This window comes from Melospiza melodia, chromosome 11 (genome assembly GCF_035770615.1).
Source record: "Melospiza melodia melodia isolate bMelMel2 chromosome 11, bMelMel2.pri, whole genome shotgun sequence".
Taxonomy (NCBI): Eukaryota; Metazoa; Chordata; class Aves; order Passeriformes; family Passerellidae; genus Melospiza; species Melospiza melodia.
This window is the reverse complement of record NC_086204.1, coordinates 21,932,750-21,956,550: the sequence shown is the minus strand read 5'-3', so window position 1 is coordinate 21,956,550 and position 23,801 is coordinate 21,932,750. Positions and strand designations below refer to the sequence as shown.

The 23,801-nt window shown below is 49.8% G+C and overlaps 2 protein-coding genes across 11 annotated transcripts in view; one reads left to right on the top strand and one right to left on the bottom strand.

The window, feature by feature from the left end:
• The first annotated feature begins 948 nt into the window (after positions 1-948).
• On the top strand, positions 949-4,535 carry TMEM53 (transmembrane protein 53). 2 transcript variants are annotated; one of them, XM_063165972.1, is made up of 3 exons: positions 949-1,033; positions 1,502-1,614; positions 3,454-4,535. In XM_063165972.1, the coding sequence occupies exons 1-3, from the start codon at positions 976-978 to the stop codon at positions 4,114-4,116; spliced, it is 834 nt and encodes a 277-aa protein (XP_063022042.1). In that variant the 5' UTR covers positions 949-975; the 3' UTR covers positions 4,117-4,535. The 2 variants fall into 2 exon arrangements, with proteins under 2 accessions (XP_063022042.1, XP_063022043.1); XM_063165973.1 differs by having other exon boundaries at positions 966-1,033; positions 1,505-1,614.
• Positions 4,536-10,111: 5,576 nt separating this feature from the next.
• RNF220 (ring finger protein 220) overlaps positions 10,112-23,801 on the bottom strand; it is a 216,099-nt gene continuing 202,409 nt past the window's right edge. For all 9 annotated transcript variants that reach the window (XM_063165965.1, XM_063165969.1, XM_063165962.1 and 6 more), the window contains 3 exons: positions 21,806-21,914; positions 20,591-20,665; positions 10,112-13,043 (listed from right to left, as the gene is read on the bottom strand). In XM_063165965.1, the coding sequence (XP_063022035.1) occupies positions 12,972-13,043; positions 20,591-20,665; positions 21,806-21,914 (256 nt within the window). In that variant the 3' untranslated portion in view covers positions 10,112-12,971. The remainder of the gene's footprint in view (positions 13,044-20,590; positions 20,666-21,805; positions 21,915-23,801) is intronic.

Below are 23,801 nucleotides of genomic sequence, written 5' to 3'. Positions count from 1 at the left end.
GAAGCTTTTTTTCCTGGCAGGTTTCCTCCTTTCCTGGCACACCTCAAGTCCTCCATGCAGAGCGCACCTTCCTCAGTGTACCCCAACACCCCCAGTCCCTCAGTCCTGCCGGGCCCTCTCTGACCCGCACGTCCTGCCTGTGGCCCCACAGCCCCAAACCCAGCCCTGCCTCATCCCAGCCGGGCCCTGCACTGCCCCCTGCATCCATCCACATCTGATCCATTGCAACCTCAGCATTCCCTGCCCCAGGCCACCATCCCACAGCCCCTCCTGACCCAAACACCCAGAGCAGGGCCAACAACCCCTCTCACCCTCATGCCCGCCATATCCCTCGGCCCCGCTGGCTGCCATGCCCGCTCCAGGCCCTACAGTTCCCCTCAGCCCCCCTCGGCTGACATCCCCGCTGCCGGCCCTACTATTGCCCTAAGCCCGGCCCTGCGGCCCCCCTGGCTCCATCCCCGCTCCAGGCCCTGCCGTTCCCCTCAGCCCGGCCCTGCGGCCCCCCTCGCTGCAATCCCCTCTCCAGTTCCCCTCAGCCCGGCCCTGCGGCCGCCCTCGCTGCAATCCCCTCTCCAGTTCCCCTCAGCCCGGCCCTGCGGCCGCCCTCGCTGCAATCCCCTCTCCAGTTCCCCTCAGCCCGGCCCTGCGGCCGCCCTCGCTGCAATCCCCTCTCCAGTTCCCCTCAGCCCGGCTCTGCGGCCCCCGCCCGCCTCAGCCCCGAGGGGGCGGTTACCCCGCAGAATGACTGACAAGCGGCTGAACCAATCGCTGCCAGACTTTCTCCCCCTGCCCAATGGGTGACCAGCGGGCGGGGCTCTGAGTCGATGCTAAGGGCGCGTTGCTAAGGAAGTGGGAGGCGGGTAGGGGGCGGAGCGAATGATGAGGTGGGGTGGCTGCTTTCTCTTCCCATTGGCTGCGGGGAGGCAGGTGGGCGGGGCTTCCGGGGGGGGCGGAAGCGGCGGCCGGTGCGCGGCCATGGGCACCCGCGGGCTGAGGGACGCCGTGGTGGAGCTGCAGCCGGGACAGGCCCGCGGTGCGGGGGCGAGCGGGACCGGGGACACCGTGACAGCGGGGACGGGGCGGGCGGAGGAGAGGCGAGCGCGCTTGGGTGTGGGAGGAGGAGCCGTGGGGCATTGGTGCTCCGGCAGGTGTCTGGCAGTGCCTGGAGCGCAGGGCAGGACCCTTCCCTGTTCCCCATGGCAGCGGCAGCAGCCGCCGCTGTCTCTCCGGGAGGCGGGAGGAGCGGTGTCGCCCCCGCAGGGAGCAGCTCGGTGCTGGCTTTGCGGCACTGCAGAGCGGTGGGAGCTGCAGGGGCTGAGGCTGGGCTGTGCAGTTCGCCCACGGAGTGAAACCGGCGTGAGGCAATGCTCGGAACTGAGCGAGCAGCCAGGCTCATGCTTGCTTCACTATTGCCTTTAAACTGTAGTAACCAGGCGAGCTGCCGTGAGCTGTGCTCGGGCAGCTGGAGGGCAGCTGCTGTAACGCTTGTGGTCTGTTGCAGAAGGCAGCGCAGACAGAGGGCCTGCCGAGGGCCAGCCCGTGGTCATCCTCCTGGGCTGGGCCGGCTGCCAGGACAAATACCTGGCCAAGTACAGCGCAGTCTACAGCCAGAAGGTGAGTGCCCTGTCTGTGTCTCCATGGCACTGTCATACTGTGAAACGGCCTTATTTTTGTGTGTAGGTAAAGTCTCTCTGAAGCCCCTCTTGTCTGGCTCGTGGGGAGTGAGTGAGAGTTCTGCTGTCATTGAAAGCTCCTTGTCTCTCACAGCCCGGGCAGTGTTATCTAACAGCTGCTGATGTCACCTTTGTGTGTGCAGCCAAGGCAGAAGTACTTCCCTGGAGAAACTTTCAGCTGCTGTGTGACTCACTGAAGTATCTTAAGGCTTTTAAAGTTGTGGGATTATTCAGGAATGACGTGAACTGTGTTAGTTTTCCAAACAGGTAAACATGCAGAGAAAGATTCTGTGTTTGCTGCTTGCTGTTAGGCCGCAGCACAGACGTGGTGAGGCTGGGGTGGGAACTGACAGAACACATTGGCATCTGTCATGCCTTTGGCTCTTCCTTCCTGTGAAAATGATTCATCTAAATGTTGTAAGCCAAATTAATTTTATCCTGTCTGTGAAACAGGCATCCTGTGATAGTCATAGCTGCTCACTAGGAATTCCTTGTGTTTGAATTAGAGAGATCTGTCCTACTGCCAGTTCCCTAGGTTATGATATTTTTCTTTCTAATACTGTATTTTACTGGAATGATGCCAGCTTGTAGCATGGGGACCCAGTGAAACATTAGAATTTTTTTTCTTGGCCAGCAGGGAATATTGTATATATCCAAATTTGTTCCAACTATAGGTGGTAAAGTTTGTACATTAACAAGTCTATTGTTAATGTGTAATCCAGTGCAGGAGTCATTAATTGGCTTGATCTAGTGAAGAATTAGTTGTTAAGTGGCTTTAAGATGCTGCTGAGCGGATGAGGAGCACGTTACAGGGCAGCATGACAACTTCTTGGAAAACACTTTTCCCTCGGAAAGATCGTAGAAATGGGAAAGGAGAGGATGGGTTTTCTTAGCTCATTAAGAGGAGGTGGCTGTAGCCATGGCAAGATGGTAGAGAAGGCTTTGATTTGAGAACTTGGTGTCCTCTTCTAACTCGTTCACTGTTTAGGGAGCTCTGGGGGGGATGTTTTGGTGACTTTGCTTTGTCCTTGTCAGTGTGTAATGTGATGTGATGTGTCAGTGAGCTCAGGTGATGGAAAAGGTCTAAAGCATTTATAAATGTAGTTCCATCTGCTCTATTTTGAAACTCTTCCAAGATCCTGTTCCCAAATCTATACCCAAATGTAAGGCAGTTGCTCAGGAGTGAAGGCAGTTGCTCAGGAGTTCTGAGTCCTTGAGCCAGAGCTTGCTCTTTGCACAGCTGGAGTGTTTCAGGAAGGTCTACAAAAATCATGTTGGTGTTTGTTGGTGGTGAGTCTTAGAGACAGCTGCAAACAAGTGTACCCAAGGAGAGGAGGAGTTCCTCTTTCTTCTTATATTTGCTTCAGTGTGATGAGCTGGATGTGTACCAGAGCAGGCTCGTCTTACCAAAACAGCTGATGCTGAAGGTCTGTGAATCAGGGAGATGGTTTTCTTCTCCGGGGCGAGGATTAACACTCATAAAAATGGGTGGCAGTGTCCCTGGGGGTTGTACCAGTTAGCACAAGATTTGAAAGGATCTCAGACATGACCAAAGCAGAGGCCACTGCAGAGGCCTTTTCATAATACCGTGTGCTATGATGATTAATGTAATCTATATTCATGTCAGTGCCTTGCTGCTGACACTAAAGACTTTCTTCTGGCCCTGTGGTTTCTGTTGGAAATCTGTCCCAAATTTTCATGTTCTCTGTACTGCTGCTTGCCTACTCTCTGTAATTTGCAGCACAGCCTAAACATGTGTGGGGTCTCTTTCTGTTCTTAGGGCTGCACGGTCATCCGCTACACAGCTCCATGGAGGATGGTATTCTTCTCCGAGACCTTTGGCCTCAGATCCCTGCAGACCCCAGCCAGACAACTCCTGGAGCTGCTCTTTGACCACAGAGTTGAGAGCAGACCGGTTCTTTTCCACGTTTTCAGCAATGGAGGTGCCATGCTGTACCGTTACATCCTCGAGGCGCTCCACACCCACACGCCCTTCCAGAGCCTCAGGGTGGCCGGCACCATTTTCGACAGCGCCCCTGGCAGAAGAAACTTGCGAGGAGCCCTTCGTGCCCTGGCAACTGTGCTGGCCTCCATGAACGTGCTGCTCAGGTATCTCCTGCTGTTCACTTTTGCCACCACGGCCGTCGTGCTGCGGGTCCTGCTGCACCCCCTGACGCGCTTCCTCCACGAGAGCCACTACGACGCCCTGCTGAAGGCGCCCTCGCGCTGGCCCGAGCTCTACCTCTACTCCCAGGCTGACCTCATCATCAAGGCCAGCGACATTGAGCTCATGGCCAGTGCCCGGGAGCAGCTCGGGGTTCCTGTGAAAGCCGTGGACTTCTCAGACTCGCCGCACGTCAGCCACATGCGGGTGTACCCCGCCTACTACCGCAGCCTCTGCACCGCCTTCCTGGCTGACTGTGCCGGGGGCTCGCCTCCCTAGTGCTCTCGTCACCTGCAGTGTTTGCCTCTCCTTGCTCAGCTCCCATGGGAAATGTCACCTCCTTTGCTTTTGTGTCTTTGAAATGAGGAAAGTAGAGGCTCCTTGTTTGGTTTCGTTTGTTTTTTTTTTTTTTCCCCTACCGTCTACAAGTCTGAAAGCCTCCAGCCTGGCCTTTGGACCAGCCGCGTTAGAGCAGAAAGGAGATATGGATTAATTTAAAGTCCTGAAGGTGAAATCCTGTCATGGTTCATGTTGATGTGCTCTACCAAGGTGTCACAGACCAGAATCTCACACTGAGTATTATTTGTTTCTTCCTGTCTCTTCTTGTTCACTGCTCTCCATGTTGTCTCCTTGTCCCTGATGTCCAAGGTGCATGTTCTGTTGCTTGTATTAATTTTACAATACAACTCTTCCATGTCTTTGTTGTTTTGTTGTTTTTTTTTCTCTCTCTGCCATTTCTTTTATCCTGCAATGAGCAAACAGAGCAAAGTCTGCAGGACTTTCTGCTCTTCTAACTGCATCTCAGTTCTTGTACTCTCCTTGCTGGAGATCAGGCCCTGAAACCAAGTGTAGGACCAGGAGAAGGTGTGTGTAGGGCAGTATGACCAGACTGTCATCTGGTTCCATTAAACAACTGAGATAAAACAGTCAAAGCTCTCTGATCCTTGGTGGGAGCTCAAATGTTTCTGATAACATTTGTGTTCTTCAAGGTTTAAGCTAACATTTTTGAATGCGTCTTATGTTTTGTTTTTCTTTCTTCCAGTCTTTTGTGTGTTCTACTGAGTAGTTTTGCTTTCTTGGAGAGCTACTTATTTGTTAATTGTATGTCTTTAAGCAGCCTATATTTTGCATCTGGATATTCAGGGAAAATTTTTGGATTACAGCTGTGCCAGACCCCAGAAACAGAGAGGTGGAACTGCAGAAGAAGATGGAACTGTCCCTTGGAGCTATGCTTTATACTGGGTATTTCTTAAATCACCTCCAGCCTACAAATGACCATGAAATATGATGGTTTTGTCCATAATGCTCTCTTCAGATGATCAGTCTTTGCAGTCCATGCAACGTGTACAAGAAATTAATTCCTTCCACCTAGTGAAAAAGTAGCTCATTGCACTGTACTTAATGTCTGGTTTAGGTTTTATTGTTTATTTGGGGGAGAAGTGGGGATAAAGACCCTGAAGAGCCTGCTGATATGTTTATGCTATGTCACAGTGTAATAAGCTAATTAATAACATGGTGAACAAGTTTAGCCAACTTTAAATTGCCAGGAGGAAGCTCTGGAGGGCTGTGTCATGGGCCTGCTTGAACAAGGAACTGCCCTAGGGAGGCAGGCACTTAAACAGCAGGAGGAGTTTTGCAAAGGTTCTGCCAGGAGGTGGCTGTGCTGCTCCTGCCCACCCTTGGGGTGCTGTCATCCACAATCACAAAACTCCTGCTGTTCTGGATTGGAAATGTAGAGGGGGGAAGTCCTTGGGAAGCACTAAAATAATTTGGAAGTTTAGCACAAGAACTGTAACACCTCACAGCAGTGAAGGCACAGGGTGAGTGGCAGTGGTGACCACACAGCTGGTTTGTAGCAGACTGTTGTGACAATGCTCATTTACAGCAGAATAACCCCCTGAGGGAGGGTTGGGCTATGTATGGGATAAGTGAGAATTAACTGAAAAGGGCCTGATGACCTGGTTTGTCTTTTATTTTTTAAAAGTGAAAACTATCTCCAGGCACTGGAGCTTTCTGATGGGGACCCAGTCTTCTGTAGGTGTGATCCCAGTTCCAGTTCCCACTGTGACAGTGGGGTGTGAGGGCTACTCTGTGGTAAGAGCCTTCAGCCTTCCCCTTTTCATGCAGGAATTCTGATTTTTAGGGTTTGTACCTGTAAAATCCAGGCATGGTCCCCTGTCTCCAGAAGGGCCATCAGAGATCTCCCAGCTTTTTAAAGCAGGCCCTGGTTTGTGCTGTCAGTGCTGTAACTCCTGAGCTGTGATGTGTTCATCTGCCTTTTCAGAGATCTGGGCTGGGGCTCAGCATCCAGCCTGTTTGTGGCACTGTGAACACTCCTGGGGAACAGAGGGGATAAAAGTTATTTAACCAGCACTTGCCCTCATGCTGGTTTCTACAGGTTTAGTATTTACAGATCAGTTAAACACTCCATAATATATGCCTCTGAATTAATACAATTGTTCCTGGGAATCTGCTGCTCCTGTTTATTGCTGTGGGTGTTGAACTTCTCCTGTTTAAGGGCTTGGGCTGTTACAGAACATGCCTGGCAGGAGCTGGAGCTGCACCCTCTGCCCTGCCTGACAGGATGGTGAGGTTTGCTCTGGGAAAAGCCTCACATGTCAGCTGCACCTTCCTCACTTTCACCTCCCCAGCAGGGTGTTGCCACTTCCCCAGCTAAGCCCTGCTTCCCCACTTTCCAAGGAGCAGGCAGGGAGCGGGTGCTGCCTGCTGCAGCTCTGCAGTCAGTCAGAGGTGTCCTGAGCTTTGCCAACAGGAGTGTGCTCACAGGCCTTTCCACTGCTGCAAAAGTGACTTGAAATTGGGAGCTGATTTGTGTACACAGCTCTCTGAGAGCAGGGTGATCTTGGCCAAGCCAGTGATTTACAGCACGAGTCTTCTGAGTGGGTTTTGTTTTCTGAGTCCCAGCAAGTTTTAATTCCGACTGTGAGCGCTGTGTGATATGCTGGCCTCTGCTTTCCTGTACAGTATGTGCCCCCACCTTCCTGCCCTCCCTGTTCCTAGGGCTTATTTGAAACAGAAGGTTAATAACTTGGAGCCCGAAGGCACATGGCTGAGAACTGATCCAAGCACTACTGGATTTACAAAAACCCAGCCTCAGACCCTTAATCCTTGCTAAACTGTCACGGTTTGGCGCAGCCGGTGTTCCTAAAGAGCTTCAGCCTGAACACTGAAAGCCCAAAGGTTGTGGTATCTTGGCAAATCCAGGTAAATCTCTGAGATGAGCTATGGGGAGGAGGGGCACTGCAGATCTGTTCACTGGGAGGAAAAAATGCAGCATCCCTGGGCTTGCCTCGAGGGTAGGCAGTGGGATGTGGTCCAGAGCTTGTTTTCCTGCAGTCCAGCCCTCATGTGCACACTGTGAAATAGTGTGGGTGGAACACCAGCAGTGCTGGGAGAGGAGGATGCTCACAGCTGGCTACCGCAGTTGTGGTAAAGCAAAATTAACTTTCCCTCAGTAACAAAATCTATTTGAGTGTTTCCTGTGAGGCAACTGACTCCTGGCTTGCTCCCCTGTGCTGCCCTCCTCAGGCAGTGGTGATGTTACAGGGTGGTTTTGAAAAACAAAAAAAGGCACTTAGTGGTCAGGCTGGCCCGTGTGGCTGGGCTGGAGGGTGCTCAGCTGCTCCTGACAGGGCTGGGAGGGTGTCTGTGCAGCCAGAGCTCCCTGTGGCACTGGGGGAGGCTGTGGTGGGGAACTGGGCAAGCCAGGGGCAGGATCCAGCCAGCCAGGGTTCAGGTTTGGAGCTGGGGCAACATCTTGCAGCGTGGGTAATTCAGATTAGGCTCCTGGGTGGGGACTGACCTGTGCCCACACCTCATAAAGGTGTTTTAAAGGTGTGTGGGCTGAGTCCCATTTTCATGCATGTTGGGATGCTGCAGGCATATGTGTGGAGCTCTGCCATTGATGGAAAAGTGGGAGTGGACAGGATGGAACTGGAACCAAGCAATCCAAGCCTGTGCTGCATCCCAAAAAGTGCAGGAGGGAGGCTGGTCTCCATTGCCCGTGGGGGAGCTGGCAGAGGGCGGCTGTGCAGGCCCCGTGCCGGGCGGGAACATCTCCACGAGATGGCAGCAGGACCCCTCTTTCCCGCATGGAGACATTTCTAGTCCAGGAGACAGCTGAGCGCATCCTGGCAAAGACCCCAACAGCACAGCTCAGCCCAGCGCTCCTGAGTGCCTGAGAGCATCTCCTGCAAAAGGTCTTGGGGCAAGGAAAAAGACCAGCAAGAACTAACTCCAATGACAAGAACTAGAGACTGTGAGTTAATACCGAACAGCGTCTCTCCCTAGGGCTGCCTGCCTCTGGAATTTGAACTAGATCCCATTCCTCAGCTTTAACTGATTGTTAAAACCAAAAGTCTAGCAGCAGGAATAGCCTTCCTGCCCTTCTCACCTCAGCACACCAGGTCATAGCACTTCCCTCTCCATCACCTAGGGAAGGCTATCTGTTTTTTAGATCAATCTCTGTGATCAAGCAGACCATGGCCCAACTTCTGGGAGCTTCACGTATCAGGACTCTGGAGCTCCCCTGTAGTCCCCAGTCCCTGGGAAAGGAGCTGAGCTTAGTCCTGCTCTTCTGAAAAGGCTGGTGGGACCTCCCAGCACACAGGGCAGGGGGCTGAGGATGCAATTAGGAAAGAGGACAAATGGGGGCCCACAGCCACCACCTGATCTGTCTCCTAATGCCCCCTTGTCCAGCACACCCGCACAGCTCCTTCACCCAGCCTGGGGCATGAGCATCCCTCCATCCCCTTCCCTTTGAGTATCACCCCCTCCTCTCATTTCTGCATGCTCATATGGCTGCAAGTGCACCCCAGCACCATCAGAGACAGGCTATGTGAGCACGGCATCCTTCAGTCACCCTCCCAAACCTATGGGGGCTGGGGCAGGGAGAGCTTGGCCAGCCCTGCCCCCGTGGAATGATGGATGAGCTGACAATAGGGTATTGATAAGGAATTAACCTTGAGCCCTTCTTGCTTCAGTGTCAATAGAGCAGGAGCCAAGTACACACGTTTGATTGGAAATCTCTGTTTGGCCTCTGCTGCCTCTGAGCCCATCGAAGGAGAGAGGAGAGGGAGATGTGAACTGCCCTGCTGCCCCCTCCCCACTGGGACCCCCAAGTGGATCCCTCTCAGCTTCCCCAGCCCCTGGTGCTGGAGGTGGCTGTGGGCACCCAGCTCTGGGGGCTGCAGCAGCCCTTGTGCCCCCAGCCTGGCATGTGGAGGGCTGGGTGCCAGGGCCCCCCTTGTTCCCTAAAGGGCCTGTGCCCATCTTGCACTGGCCTACACTCCGAGCAGTTTGTTTAATTAAGTGTTTTGCCTAATGGGATTGCCTCATTTCCATAACAAACTGGCGGGCTGTCATTAGGTGGGCTCCCTCATTCATTACTGTTAATTAGATATGGATCCCCCAGAAGGCGGCGCGGGGTGATGAACGAGGCCCCTGACACACGCTATTACACATTAGCATTTTCTCAATATATCCGATACATCACGCTCCTCCGCTTCCTAAAGATATTTTAAATAAAATATTAGCAGCCTGCTGTGGGGTAGGTGGAGAGGGAGGGAGGGTTTCTGCCCTTCGCCCTGGCCTCAGGCCACCTTTGGGCTGGAGGTGGATGGGAGAGGGGCTGAGACGCTTCGCTGCTCCTCTCCAGCCAAAAAAGTGGCCGGATCCCACCTTCTCCCTATCCTTGCCACAGCAGATAGAAAGAGGTCCCTGACATCCTTGCTGCCTCCTCCCACCAGCCTGGGGACCCCCAGCACCCCATCCCTGGGGACACAGCCATGAGGAGGGGTTTGAGAGCAGCCCAGTGACCCATCTGCAGAATGTTTGTAAACCAAAAGCGTCGGCGCCAGCCGCGTGCCGGGGGGAACCCGACCTCTGCCTCCCCGTCCCTGGGCTGGGGTAACCCTACACTGCACCAGGGGCCCCTAATGCACCATGTATGGATCTGTTGGGGCTGGGCGTCTCCTGCCCCCACCAAGGCAGCCGATGAGACTTCATTATGGGGGTGTCCCCTGAGGGGTGCCCTTCGCCCTGCCCTCCTGCTCTAGGCGGGGACCAGTTGGGGGAACCCACCCGTGGTGGGCCTGGCGCACGTCCCAGCATCCCCCTGCATCTGTCCCTGCATCCCAAACAGGACCAGGACTCCCCTCTGGGACATTACTCACATCCAGGAGCTGCGGTGTGTGGTGGTGTCTCTGCTGCCTCTCGCCTGCAAAGGGAAACAGAGAAGCAGAAAGCGCCCAAGAAGATTTATACTTGTTTAATTAATGTCAAATGTAGTTTACAAACGGGAGTGACAAGTACCTCTTTGTATAGTATACACTGACACACAATCATTGACACACCGGAATATCGCTTTGTGCAACTGGGATTCTTTGGGCAAAGATAGGTCACTCTGATATTTCACTTTTTCTTTTTTTAAATCATTTAAACTCATTACAGAAGAGGGGAAGTGGCGGATGCCTGTTACAAACTGAGATGCCTCTCTCCCCAGCCTTACCCCTGCAGCTTCCCCCTTCAAAACAGGGGATGGCTTTACAATTTAAACAAAAAAAAAAAATTACCAAAAATAAACCCCAAAGCAAAGAACCAATGACTAGTTACATATGGTTTTACACATACGTACATAAAGCACACGGCTGGTCCACAACACCTGCCAGAGAGGCCCTGGGAGGGAGCTGGGCTATTTCCAAGGAAGGGCTGGGTAGGGGCCTCCTACCCTCTTGCCCTTCCTGGCTGTCTCTCAAACCCACCTGGCTGCAGCCTCTCCATCTCTGAGACTTTAACACCAACACACTCCCAGCTGAGCCACGTGCCCTGCAAGGTTTTCTCCCTTTACAAATCCAGCCTGAGCTGTGCATGCCTGCCCTTCCCCTGCCTTGTGCTGCCTGCTGCAGGGTTACCCCGCAGTGACAGCCCCTGCCTGCAGTCCCCCTGTGAAGGCAAGACCCTCTGGGGTGCCCCGGCTTCCTCTGGCTCCCGGGAGCTCTCCTGGCACAGAGCAGAGGAGGCTGCAGCTCTCTGGTCTCAGAAGCCACACACAGATATGAGCTTGGACACAAGGGAAACTCCCAATTAGGAATTGTCACCTTTTGATGAGATGTTTATGAAATAACAGCTCCTTCAATTTCATTTGAAGTTTTTTTGGGTGCAGTGGGATCCTTCTGAAATCAGTCAGGAGGTGCCCAAGGCAGCAGCTGTTCTCTGCAAAGAGTTCAGGGTAGGGAAGCCGTAGTGGGACTGTCACACTCCCCACACATCCTGCTTACCCAGCCCTTCCCTCTCTGGAAACACCCCAGCAGCGCTGGGGACCCAACTCCCAACCCCTCATCCACTGCTTTTTCCAGACTGTCTTGAAATGCCCGGCTGTGTTGTGCTGCCAGGTGGGATCTGCTTGGAAAGGAGTGGGGCAGATGAACTTTCCCACTCCCTGTCTTCTGGATGTGGGGACCTGGCACCCCACAACAGCCCAGGAAGCTGTGGCAGGGATACACAGTGTGGAGCTGGGGGAAGTCCCAAGGCCTTGGGAAATGGGTGAGTATCTGATTCTTGGATCCTGACAATAAAAGAAAGAACAAAAAAACAGGCCAGATGGCAGCTTTGGTTAAGGCTGAGGATATGGGAGACAGGGACAAGCATGAGGGACTGCAGGGGACCTCTGGGTCCAGCTGAGAGTGTCTCTGCTGGATCCTGGGAGTGGCAGTGGGGACGAGACAAGGCTGCCTTGGCTCTCTGCCCTGGTGCCAAAACCTCTTAGGAAAAACGCAGGCTGCAGGAGAGTGGGAGCTGGGGGATGAGAGAGCAGGGCAGGGCTGGCTCTGCCAGGGAGGCCCACAAGGGAACGGCTGAGTGTCTGTGGGCAAAGCCACCAGCAGCACCATCCCGAGCAGCCCAGGCACCCTCAGCAGGAAATGCTGCCCAGAGGAGGAAGCAAGGCCAGGCAGGGCAGGGGCAGGGGCAGGGGCTGGGGCTGGACGAGCACAGGCATCAGCCGGACCCTCGAGCAGGCACTCCCAGCCAGGGGAGAGGACAGGGCTCTGACAGACTCCCTCCTTCCAGCTCCTCACCATTTGCTCCTTCCCCAGCTGGGAAAGATAAAGGGGGCTGAGCCAGATTCCCCCTGTCCTGCCTGGCCCCCGGTGAGGAGTTAAAAGCTGTGTCTTTCCGGGGATAACGATTCTATTATAAATAGCCCCATTAGCTACAACTAATGACAAAAATCCACCTCCTCTACTCCCCATAAGTTCTGTAAGTTATGGGCAATGCTACAGCCATTACTAAAAGCTGTTAACTTCATATCTGAATGAGGAAATATACACCACAGAACATTAAACCATTTATATTATATATATGTATATATATACTTTTTTTAAACTAATGACTTTAATGCCAAAACTTTGCTGAACCAAGAAAAATATGGGTTTAATGTTCTCTGCTCATTTTTTTTTCTTCTTTAAAAAAAATACAACCCAAAGAAAAGAAAGGGAAACTTATTAATATGTAATGTTTGAGTCTATCCCATTTATACACAACATTGTAAACATATATAATCTATATTACATGTGCTTCATTTCTGCCTGGGTGTGTTTTTTTTTTTTTCTTTAAACCTTTTAGTCATCACTAGAACACCACAAAAAACCAAAACAGAACCAAACAAAAAAAATCAAACCAAAACAAATAAAAACAAAAACTGATCAAGGAACACAAGTTACAGGTTATTTAACATCTTTCTGTGAAGGGTCCCTTCCCCAGTCTCCTGGGGGCAGAGTGGTCAACAACACAGTCCAAAGGAGGGCTCATGAGCCATCCACAATGCCAAGCCAGCTCCAGGGAATGGGTGATGGGGAACACTGGTTTTAAAAAAGGGGGCTTCACAACAAAGGATTTGGTTTTGCCCGCTGCAGATGCTGAAGGAGGTCTCAAACTGCGGGACCTGGCAGCCGAGGCTTCCCCACTGCTCCTGAATCCTCGAGTCCATGTCTGGAGTCTCTGGTTTGTTTTTTCTTTAAATTTTAAAACGTCTTTTTTTTGTTGTGGTCGTTCTCCTCCCCCTGGGTGTGACGAGCTGAGCCGAGTAGCTGGGTCCTGCCCTCCTGCTGGGTCCTTCATAAGTAGATGCGCCGAAGGTCTCCGGGAGACGTGATGGTGTTACACTGAGGACAGAGCTTCTTGGCACCCTGCAAGCAGCAGATGAGATGCACAGTGTGAGAGTGTGAAGGACATCCCTGCCTTTGGCCTGGGATTGCAGGAGCAGTAAGGCCCTCCAGGCAGGGCCATGGCCTCCAACAGTGAGCCCAGGATGGGTGAAGGGGCAGTCCCCATGCCTTCCTTGCCTGCCCTGCAAGCCCCTTGTCCTTCTCCAATCCCTGGCATGAAGAAGCTGGACAAGCAGAAGCTCTGCAGAGGGCTGAAACCCAGAGCCAAGCTGCATCACCCAACTCAGCACCATTGTCACCACTGGTTTCCAGGGAGATCTGCTCCTTTTTGTTTCCCTTGCTCACCAGCAGCCCTTGCTGAATGAGTTCAGACCACTGAACAGGCAGAAAATCAACCCAGCTGCCACAAGTGAAGCTTTCAGCAGGGATGACCGAGCTGGTTCATGGGGGGCTTGGACCATCCCTTTCACAATGGGACACTGCCTTGTCCATCCTGCAAAAGCCTAAGAGCTGCTGGCATGAAGGAACCCTCCGTCCCATCCTCCCCAGCTCACACAGGTTCTGCAGAGATGAGTCTCTTCTGCCAAGGTGAGCTGGAAACTGCAAACTGATGTGAGCTGGGGTGGGGTAATGGGTGGCCAACAGGAACACTACATGAGATAAAACAAGGGCTGATGTGCCATCTATCACTGAGCCTGACAGCAAGAGGGTGTTAATAAGCCTCAGAATCGGGGTCAACCTAAGTCGGTCATCATTAGATTGGCAGATGTGAAAGACAACTGATGGGAAAAATGACAGAAAGATGGCTCTGCTGTGAGGCAGCCTCCCAACTACAGCACCAGCAGCGTGGGAAACTGGGATGGCGCTCTCTGCTCCCACTGCACATTATTCCCTGCAGTCATGGACACCTGCCATTCCCTGAGCTTTGCACTCCTGGACATTCCCAGTTGACAGCCCTTGCTGCCAGCGGCTCAGCTGTTGACAGAACACATGTAGGGACCATGGGCACCTGCACCTGATCTAAACCAGTCACACACAAAGTCCTGTTGAGCTAGAGTTGAATGAAGTGTCTGTAAAAGACACCCAGAACAGCCTGGCACACCTCAGGGTGAGTGACACTCTTGGGGTCAGCGACAGGCTGGCAGTTTGTCACTGAAGGACAGACCACTCGTGGTGTGGATAGCATGCCTAACATTGGTGCTGATGCCTGTGGGCACATCATTCCAGTTATCTGGGACAACCACTGTGTCTGTTTAGATTTTCAGCCTTTCAGGACATCCCATCCTGTGCAATGCATCATGCAGCCCTATGCTCTGGTCTTCACAGAGTGGACTTGGCATGCTGGATTCTGGGAGGAGCAAGTGCAACCTGTAACTCAAATGAAAGGCTTAAAATGCTGATGAAATGGGAACTTGAGTGCACTGGAATTTCGCAGAGCCTGTTTATTTAAAATGCCTCTTTGCTTATGTTCAATGCCTCACCTTTGGATCTCCAGAACTAGAAACAGCAAGCTCTGCTCTGCATGTCCTAGTAAAAACTTGCTGCAGTGGTGAAAACATGAGAGAGAAATCTGAACATCTGCCCCTTCTGCCACTGTGCTGACATAGCAGCACTCCCAAGGGGCTCACTAATCTGGAGGCAAATGCCACGAAATATCCTGTTTCAATTGAGTCTCTGCTCAGTTTCATGTGTTTCCCTTTTCCTTGGAGGCACCTGTTGCATCTAGTTGCCCTCCTGGCATCAACTTTGTAGCTGAAGGGGGTCCCAAAGGAAGTGGCAGGGAGGTCCTGAGGGATTAATTCACAGCACGTTGTCCGTGCAGCTGGCAGCTGCCTGTTCAAGCTTTCTTGTGTGCCCTGAAAAGCAGAAGTAAGTGTGCATGGGGACTTGAAGCATTCCAGATGTGACTAGTGCCCACGTCTGTGTCCATGCTCTCCTTCCTGAGACAGGCTTTCTGGCAAGAGGCAGCAAGGCATCAAACCAAAGGATGCAGGTGCTCACTCTAAGCACCAGCCCTCTGCACTCAGCCCACAGGGGTGGCAGAAATGAAATCAAGTGCATCTTTGCTCTCTTCCATAGCAAAGCAAGGTCAGGTATGCAGTTCCCTCACACTACAGGGAAAGGGAGGATGGCTGGATTTATCTTGCCAGACCTTGGCATCTCTGTCCCAGAGATCTGTTTTCTGCACCACATGCTGATGGCTTTAGGGGAATTCACTCTCCCACTTAGGGCTGAGAGCTGCACATACATAACCAGGGACAAGTTTTCAACCCTGTCACAAAGCAGAACCCAACTACATGGAGCTTGACCTATTTTCTGCAAAAGCTGCATGATCACAGATTGATTTAGGGCAGTGGGGGATACTGCTTCACCTGCATGTGGGAGGCACAGCTCATCCTTGAGCTCTGAAGTGTGGGTACATTGAAGGGAACAATGGCATCCTGGAAACCTTCAGCAGCCTGGCCTGAATGTGGTGCAGGCTGCACGTGGCACGTGGCCCAGGGCTCTGAGTCTCCTAATACTTTGGACACTTGGGGATGCATTTTTCTTTTATATTATATGAAAGTACCCTCCTCTGCACACGTAAGCATGTGTGGTAAATTCCGAACTAAGTCCTGATTTTTTACTTTTTAGATTGAAGTTGCTCAGAACCTTGTTCCTTACATCTGACTTTTCGGTGTAGGTATATAACATTTATCTGGACCAGTGATTAAGCTCTCCTCTCTTGTGGAGAGGCACATAAGCTTGTATACACACAGATGCTGGCACAGGCACAATGAAAAAGCGTTTGCTCCCCCACTGCTCACCTGCCAGCTGGGGTTACTAAACTTTTCCCTTGAAATAAAAATGCTGTGGAATAATAAGTCCCACCTGTTGGCCATTTCTTTTTCTTTTTTTCCAGGTCCTTCTGCTCCTTTCATCATAGCTACATGGAAAAGCCTTGATGTGTTATGGCTGTGTGTGCTGGAGTAAAGGCCACCTCAGCTTTTCCATTATAAACCCCAGTTTTGAGGGGTTTATAAAACTCTGCTGCAAGAAGTTTGCTCCAGGGCTGTTACAAAGCAAAGAAACGGGGCTGGAACCAGGAAGGAGTTTATTTTTTCTCCTCCTTTCTTAATTAAAATTTGGCAAGTGATTGATCCACAATACAGGCTAATCACTTGGGGTAGTAGTTTGAAAAATGCATTAACAAGAGCTGAGATGTTGAAAAGTCGTTAGGGCTTACATGGTGCCAGGAAGGATTGGACTAGTTTGTCTTAAAATTGACTCTTAAAAAATGGTATGATGTGTGCTATAAATTGGCTAAAGCAAGGAAACTTCTCACAAGGAAGGATTTAGGCACTTCCTGCTGTCCCATGGGTCTAAAAATGGGCAATTTCCAAGAATGTGTTACCAGGGACAGAGAATAAAGAGACAAAGAAACAGAGTGGGCAAAGAAAGTAACATCGAAGCAGAGAGATGACAGGAAGGACCCCAACCAAGAGCCAGCTTCTTGCCAGGAAAGGAACTGAATGCCACGATCCAATTCTCAACCAAGGCATCAGCCTCCTCTCCCACCCATGCCTCCACACAAGTGCGGAGCTTCTTCTCTGCAGATGCTGATTCCCAGAGAAACAGCTGTCCTCCACTGCCACTGTGGGGTAATGGGGTTAAACCAGCAGGAGAACAACTTCTTTCACCAAACCTCCTCAAAGGGTGGAGCTCACCCCCACAGGCTGCTGGAGGCCAGAGCTGAATAATGCTAATTAATAACCAGAGAGATGAGAACATCATGAAGGCTCAAGTGCAGCATCCATGCAGCTGCTGACTCTGGAGGTCTCTATATGCTGCTGAAGCACTGAGGAATCCCCCAGAAGGGCTGCTCTGTATCTGTACCTGTGCTGTTCTGTACAAAACCACTCCAGCCCACATGGCATACATGGTACTAGAGCCTAGAAAGAGTGGCAAGGCTAAGGATGTAGTAATTACCAAAGATATAAATGTGTCAACTGCAGAGCACAGCATATATCGATGGATCCCCTGGAAGCATTTTGTGATGAAGAAAGCTTTTTAGAAGTGATTTTTCCCTGCTCTTGTAGCTGTCATTTTCAAATAAGCCCAAGACAGGCAGGCACAAGCCTGAAGTCAGCAAATACACCTGGGAAATGCTGGATCTGGCTTGTACAGGTGATGGGGGAAACTCAGTAAACTGCATTTGTTCAAATAAACCTGTCCTCTTTCAGCCCTTGTACTGACCACCACCAACAACAAACAACAGCCCGACTTAAGTTTCCAGCTCCATTTACCTTGTAAAGAAGGATACCAGGGATTGGGAAATCACACAACTACAGCTCAGAGGGACATCAAGAACTTGCTGACCCATTCCTTGGACAAGATCACCTCAACCTGAATTACTGCTGACAGACACACATCAACCCTGTTCTCACAAACTTCCAAGGATGGAGGCTCCAAACCTCCCCAGCAGATCACTACAGCAGATGGACAATCTCTTCTGCCAGAGAACTCTCCTCAGGAGAAGGAAAATACAAATCTCACCCACTCTTAGCTGTAAGGTCCCCTCTCAGGGGAAGGATGGAGACTGGGCAGACTCTTACAGAGGGAGATTCATCCCCTACGACCCCATGACTTGGGCTGTAGTCCAACAAGCAGCTGAGGATGGACACCCACCATGAGGACTGTCAACATTCAGGGAAAGGAACTCCACCTGCTGCTGCCCAGGCTACGTCTTGCTCCTGCAACACCATTTCCTCTCCTATCTTTGAAGAACCTGCACATGTTTTCAGGGCTTCTAAAAGGGATCACAGGTAAATCACTCCATGATTTTAGTTCTCTTAAGGCATCTCCAGGGTCTCTTTCTGCAAACCCAGCCTTTGCTTCAGAGATGGAGTCTCCTCTGGTCAATGTTTCAACCCCAGAACTTGCAACCTGTTGATGTGCTGAGCTCCAGTATAATTACACCTAACCTAGAGAGTCCAGCAATCATTTATAGAGTTAGTGATTAAAAGTCTCTTCCCTGCCCTTTCCAACAGAACAGTTATAATTTGGAATTGAACATCAAGAGCCAAAGTCCAAAAATTTTATTTTCATGAAGTCTAAGCATTTTAAGATCCAATCCTCATCAGTGCCCTAAACACTATCAAGTCAGATGCTCAGATCATTGTACTATTGTATCCTAGAAAATGTTTAAACCTTAGGTCCACAGACACATGTGAGCATCACATTTCACGCTGTCTTCAATACCCTGCAGAGGTTTAGAAGTGGTCCAGGGCACTCTGAGCTTTCAGTTCCAGGGCCTTGTTCAGTACATGATCCTTGCTCTCTCAGGCACACTCACACTCTAAGTTAATGTTAGATCTTGGCTGGGCATGTAGGCACAGGCACAGAGGAGAAAGGGGACTTTTCACCAGCGTGGATGGCAGATCTCCAGACTGTTCAAAAGGGGCCGGAAGCCTGACACAACCCGCCTGCTCCAACTCCTATTAACTCCAACAAATTGTTTATTGCACAACAGCAGAAAAACGCTGCCCCTCTCCCCCAGCCAAGTCTTTCCATGTGTGCTGCACGCGCAGGCTCCCTCCTCCCAGCCCACTGGGGAGCCAGCTTTATACCCAGGGAAAGGTAACAGCAGCGATTATTACACACACTATCCCACAGCTCCTCGCTTGTTAAAAAAAACAAGAGTCTCTTTTGTGCCCGAAATAAAAGGAGATACCTTAATTAGAACAATGCAGGTTGGTAAGCATTAAACACTGAGCCCAGCTGCTGTATGCCATTAAATTCATAAAAAGGGAGGGGGGAAGGAGGGCAGTCTTAACGAGATTACACACATTGACTTTGATCAAGACACAAAAGCACCAAGGCGTTCCAGGATTTTATTGCTGTCTTCAGGCTACATTTTAATGGTTACATTAGAAACATGCGAACACAGGCTGGGAGATTTTTTTGAGATGGGAAAGGGAGTGCAAGCATGCCTTGTGAAAAGGCCTGGTTTAATAAATTGGGGGCTGCAGGGAGAGGCTAGGACTGGGGAACACATGAGTAGTCATTTATTAATTGCTTCCCCTATGCAAGTGCCAAGTCCTAACATGATATCTTGCTGGACTACTCCCATCCCGCCTGCCTGGTCAGCAGAACAGCCATGTGCAGATCACACACAGCCAGATTCATCACCACCTTTCTCACAGAGCTCTGGGGGGAGATGGCATCCCCTCTGCAAGGGAAATGTTAATCCCTCAGCACCTGGAGTGACTTTCCCTGTTCTCATGAGAGGCTGTGACTGCTGAACATGACAAAAAGGCATCTGACTGAAGTTGCACTAAGTTGCTGCTGAGCCTAACAACAGCCTGAAATTAGTGCCACAGATTTAGAACATGACTTGAGGCTGGTAGGAAGAGGAGAGGACAAAGACTTCAGAGTAAAGAAAATGAAGAGGAAATTAGTGTTTTATCTTGTGCTCTTAGCACCACTGAAAGACAAGATTACTCCTCACTTAGCAAAAGTGGCAGAGCACATATTCATCCAGACACCTCACAGCAACATACCCACATATGTGTCTTTTATAAGATGCTGCTAAAATGTTTACAAAAGCTTGTATAACGTAAATAGTGACGGGGTGTAGCTGAAGAGCTATAAAATACAGCCCAAGGGATAGCCAAGTTATTGAGTTGCTATTAGTACTCAAGCCCACAGGCACTTCACCATCCTGGTAACTTTTCTTGGACAAGACTTTTAAAAGGCAGGATTTAAAGGAGCACGATCAGCCTAATCGTAATTCCAAGCACACAATGTGTTTTATAAAGTAGAGTAATGCCTTCCAGGAACAAGTTTTTAGGAGTGGCATTCCCTTATATTTTTTGCAACCCAACACTGTATCATCTTGCTAACAGGAGAACTAGAAAGCACAATTGACTATTTTCCACTCCCCAGCCTGAACAAAATGAAAGCCCTGAAAATCAGCTGCAGAGGGGATGTTAAAGGCTGATTAAAGACCACAGTTTTAACACAAGAAAAGAAAACACTACTGGGTCACCTATTCAATGTTCAAGGTAGTTCCCAATCTTGTAAACAGAATGGCATATGCTTGAAAACCACACAGTGCTATTCCAAGTAACCTAAAAAACATAGATTCACATTAAAAAAGCTCCCTTCCATATCCTCTCTCCTGAAGATGATTCCCTTTGCTTCAGGGGAATATTATGTTTCTCAGAAGCTACCCATTCCATGAAATCTCAGTGGATTTGGCCTCCATTCTCACAGCTTTACCTCTCTGCATGGATGCCCCACAGAAAATTACTGAAAGGCAAGGTAGTCCCTGGCACAGAGCTCTTCCCACAGCAGCAGAGGACAAGGCAAAGGGCAAAACAGAGCTTGGGTCACAACGACTCCAACAACCATGTCAAAACTAGAGTGGGGTGTTAAACAGCCAGGCTTGGGAAACCTGCAAGGACAGCAGTCAGATTGTTTAAAATAAAACAAAAAGCACCCTCCCCTGTGGCAATCTAGAATAAAGTATCTGAGAAGAGTGGACAAAGGCTGTAAGTGAACAAGAAAGCAGACAAGAGCCTCACCAGAGTCCGCAGCCAGCATTCTTCACAGTGCACATGCCAGCACTGAATAGAAGTCAGGGGCATTGTGTAGGAGTCCTGAGGAAAAGAAGCAAACGTATTATTTCCATAGCAGTGATCTAGTGATTCTTCACTCCCAACCCCATCACAATGCAATCACTTTCTTTGTGGGTAACACTGTCTAGTATTTTGTTAAAAAAGTTGGTTAAAAGAACCAACTTGTGTAATATATAAGTTGTATTTTTGTAATGTTTGTACAGAAGTGGCAGAAAGTCTCCTTCAATCCCTTTTCTTGGCTTCCCAGAACTCCTGTTGGAAGCCCATAATCCACTCAAGTGATGACCTAGCTCAGAAGAGTTATCACAAAAGCATCTGAAGTTGCTCTGGCCACCTGCCATTATTCTCATCAGAAAGGTCACCAGATCATATGAAAACCAGTGACAGGGTAAGATCAACCCTTATCACAACTCAGCTCTGCCGGAACAGTGCAATCACATCCCAAGAATGCTGCTGCTATTTCAGCAGACATGCCTTCTCAAGGAGCTATCTTCTATCATTGCTAACAAACCTCTGGAAATCAGCAGCCAGCTGCTGTCCCTTCTATGGGACGAGTGACAAGGGCTGCACTCCCACACTCCCAAACTGTGAGCTGGCTGGGAGACAGAAGCCTGTGCATCAAGCTGAAGTTGCAGAGGGAGCTCTCCACCAAGCAGAATGTTCAGTCCTCAGCAGAACACAAACCCAACAGGAGATGTAGAGCCCTGCAGGCTTGGACCATCAGAGGGAGCTGCTGCCCTTCCTGAGGAAGGCCACAGCATCACCAGAGAGCACGCAGGACACTGGCAACTTTTATATGCTCAGGCAACATCCCTGTTCCCAAATCAGAAAAGGTGAGCTCTGATCACAGATTCTGCTCTCTCCTGTGTACCTAAATTTGCACATCCAGGAAAAGGATGCTGGTATTTGGGAGTTTTCTACAGGAAGGCAGAAAGTCTTCTGAAGTTGGGCCTTTCTTGATCCTGATATAGAGTGACAGCTACAAATATCAGTGAAACAACGTAATTCATACAGAAATTTGAGTTATTAAGACCTTAATTTGGAGGGCTAATTGGTGATGAGTTCCCCCAGTCTGCCTGCAAAAGGAGAAAAGCTTCTCCTCTCCTCAGCAAAGATAGCAAGACATTTCTGATTCATTACCAGGAGTGGAGTGCTACTCACCATGCAAATGAGACATTTATAGCGGTCCCCACGGGAAAGCTGCCTTTCTAACTCACGGACACGAGCCTTTAACGCTTCAAATGTTGTCACTGCCGAGTCTTCTGTAATTCTGCAAAAGATGATGAAGAGTGACCATCACTGAGCACACAAGACTGTTAAAGAGTTTGGGGCAAAAAGGATCCCACAATGGGTACTGCACAGGAAATGGCATCGTATTTCAAACTAATACATCCAACTTGGGTTAAAAAAAACTCCTGAAAAGCCCGGTGTGAATTCTTTAAAGTGTCTTTCTAAACACTTCCAAACACATCACAAAAGAACACAACCAGTGCTGGAGTTGCTAGCTTCATACAGAGCAAGACACAGACATTTAAAGAACAGATATTTTTGTTGGGGTTTTCTGTTTGTTTTCTGCCTTTTTTTTTGTCTCTCTTAAGAGATTACTTAGGACCACATGCTTGAGACAAAGTTCTGTATGTTGCTTTAAAGTTGCTGATATAACTTTTTGTGGGCAATAGGAGCTGTTCTTCCCCTTAGAGAGTGGAAGCCTTTGCTGGCCATCAGCCTTGTGAAATGCAAAATCAGCTCATTACACAGGATCAACACAATGGCTTATATTAATGAAAGCCCCAGCTTTTTGATTCTAATACTGAAAGAATGGAGAAACCAAAAGCACTGGACACGGTGCCAACAGGGTAGCTATAAAAGCAGCTTTACAATCTCAGCTTTCCCATTTCCTAGGGTCATTTTTGATGGGCAGCATTATCTCTTTTGTCACAGAGGCACTATGCTGAGGCCAGGCAAGTGTATTTTCATGGTTCTGCAAGGCTGGTGAAAAGAGCAACTTGCCAACCTAAAAGCAAGGGCAGACAGCAATGCTTAGCAAATGAAATACAGGGAGCATTACAGACAAGGATGCATCACTCCAGCATGCTGCAAAATCTGATTTCTACACAGTGTAGCCACAGGGAGGGGGCCTCAGGTATTCCCCAGAAAAGATTTAAGAGAATTGGCAAAAAGGCTCTCACTTTCTTGAATAAAAACAAAGCCAACAATTTTCACGTGTGTCAGTGCATTTCTGGCATCTCCAAGCAGACTCCAGCTCAGAAGAACCTGAAGAGCATCTTGACACCACAAGCTGCATCATCAATCACAAGATAACCCACAGTGGCACCTATGTCTTCTACCTTTTTAGAGGATGATTCATCAACAGGTGGCTAAAGCACAGTCTAGTGGAATTACTACAACCAGTGAAGTGAGCTGCAATCTCAGCACTCGCTGCAGGCAGGCACTCACTCCTTTGTTCATCAGTCACTTGCTGCTAGCATGCAGGGAGGGACTTGGGGTATCTCCCACAAGCTGATTCTGATGGCTTTTCCCAAGGCTTTGGTAATGGAACTAGTCAAAGAGATCTTGGGTGATTTTCCTAATTATGACACTTCAGAAGGAAGTCAAGCTGCTGGAATGTATATGGTTAACTACCAGTGCTACAAAGCTCCTTCAACTTCACTCCTGCCTTTGTGCTGATGAGACACGCTCTGCATGAGCTGAGATCTTCATCAGAAGGAGATTCATTGCAAGTGACAGCTGCCAGCAAACGGTAACAATTTTAAAACTGCAAAAAAGGTAAAGAAATACAAATGTCCCATAATAGCCTAGTGGGTGAGGACTGTCTGGGGACAGGGACACTGTGGATTCAAGTCTTGGAATACATAAATATTCTTTGGAGCAAGATGAAAGAGTTTCAGTAGGAGACAGTCCTCCCTGCTGTGAAAACACCCACTTGCTCCTGCTCGTTGGTATAAATTATTACCACATCCCAGCTTGAGTTCTCACCCTCAAGAAAGAGTTGCTAGCATTTTCAAAGAAAGTCTAGAAAGGTGTTAGTTTTGTCCAAGGAAGAAACAGATTTATTTATTTATAGCTTGAAGATTATTGTTGGCTGAGAAAATTGTTTCTCTTCCAGTCTGGCCCACCATTGAACTAATGCTGGCTG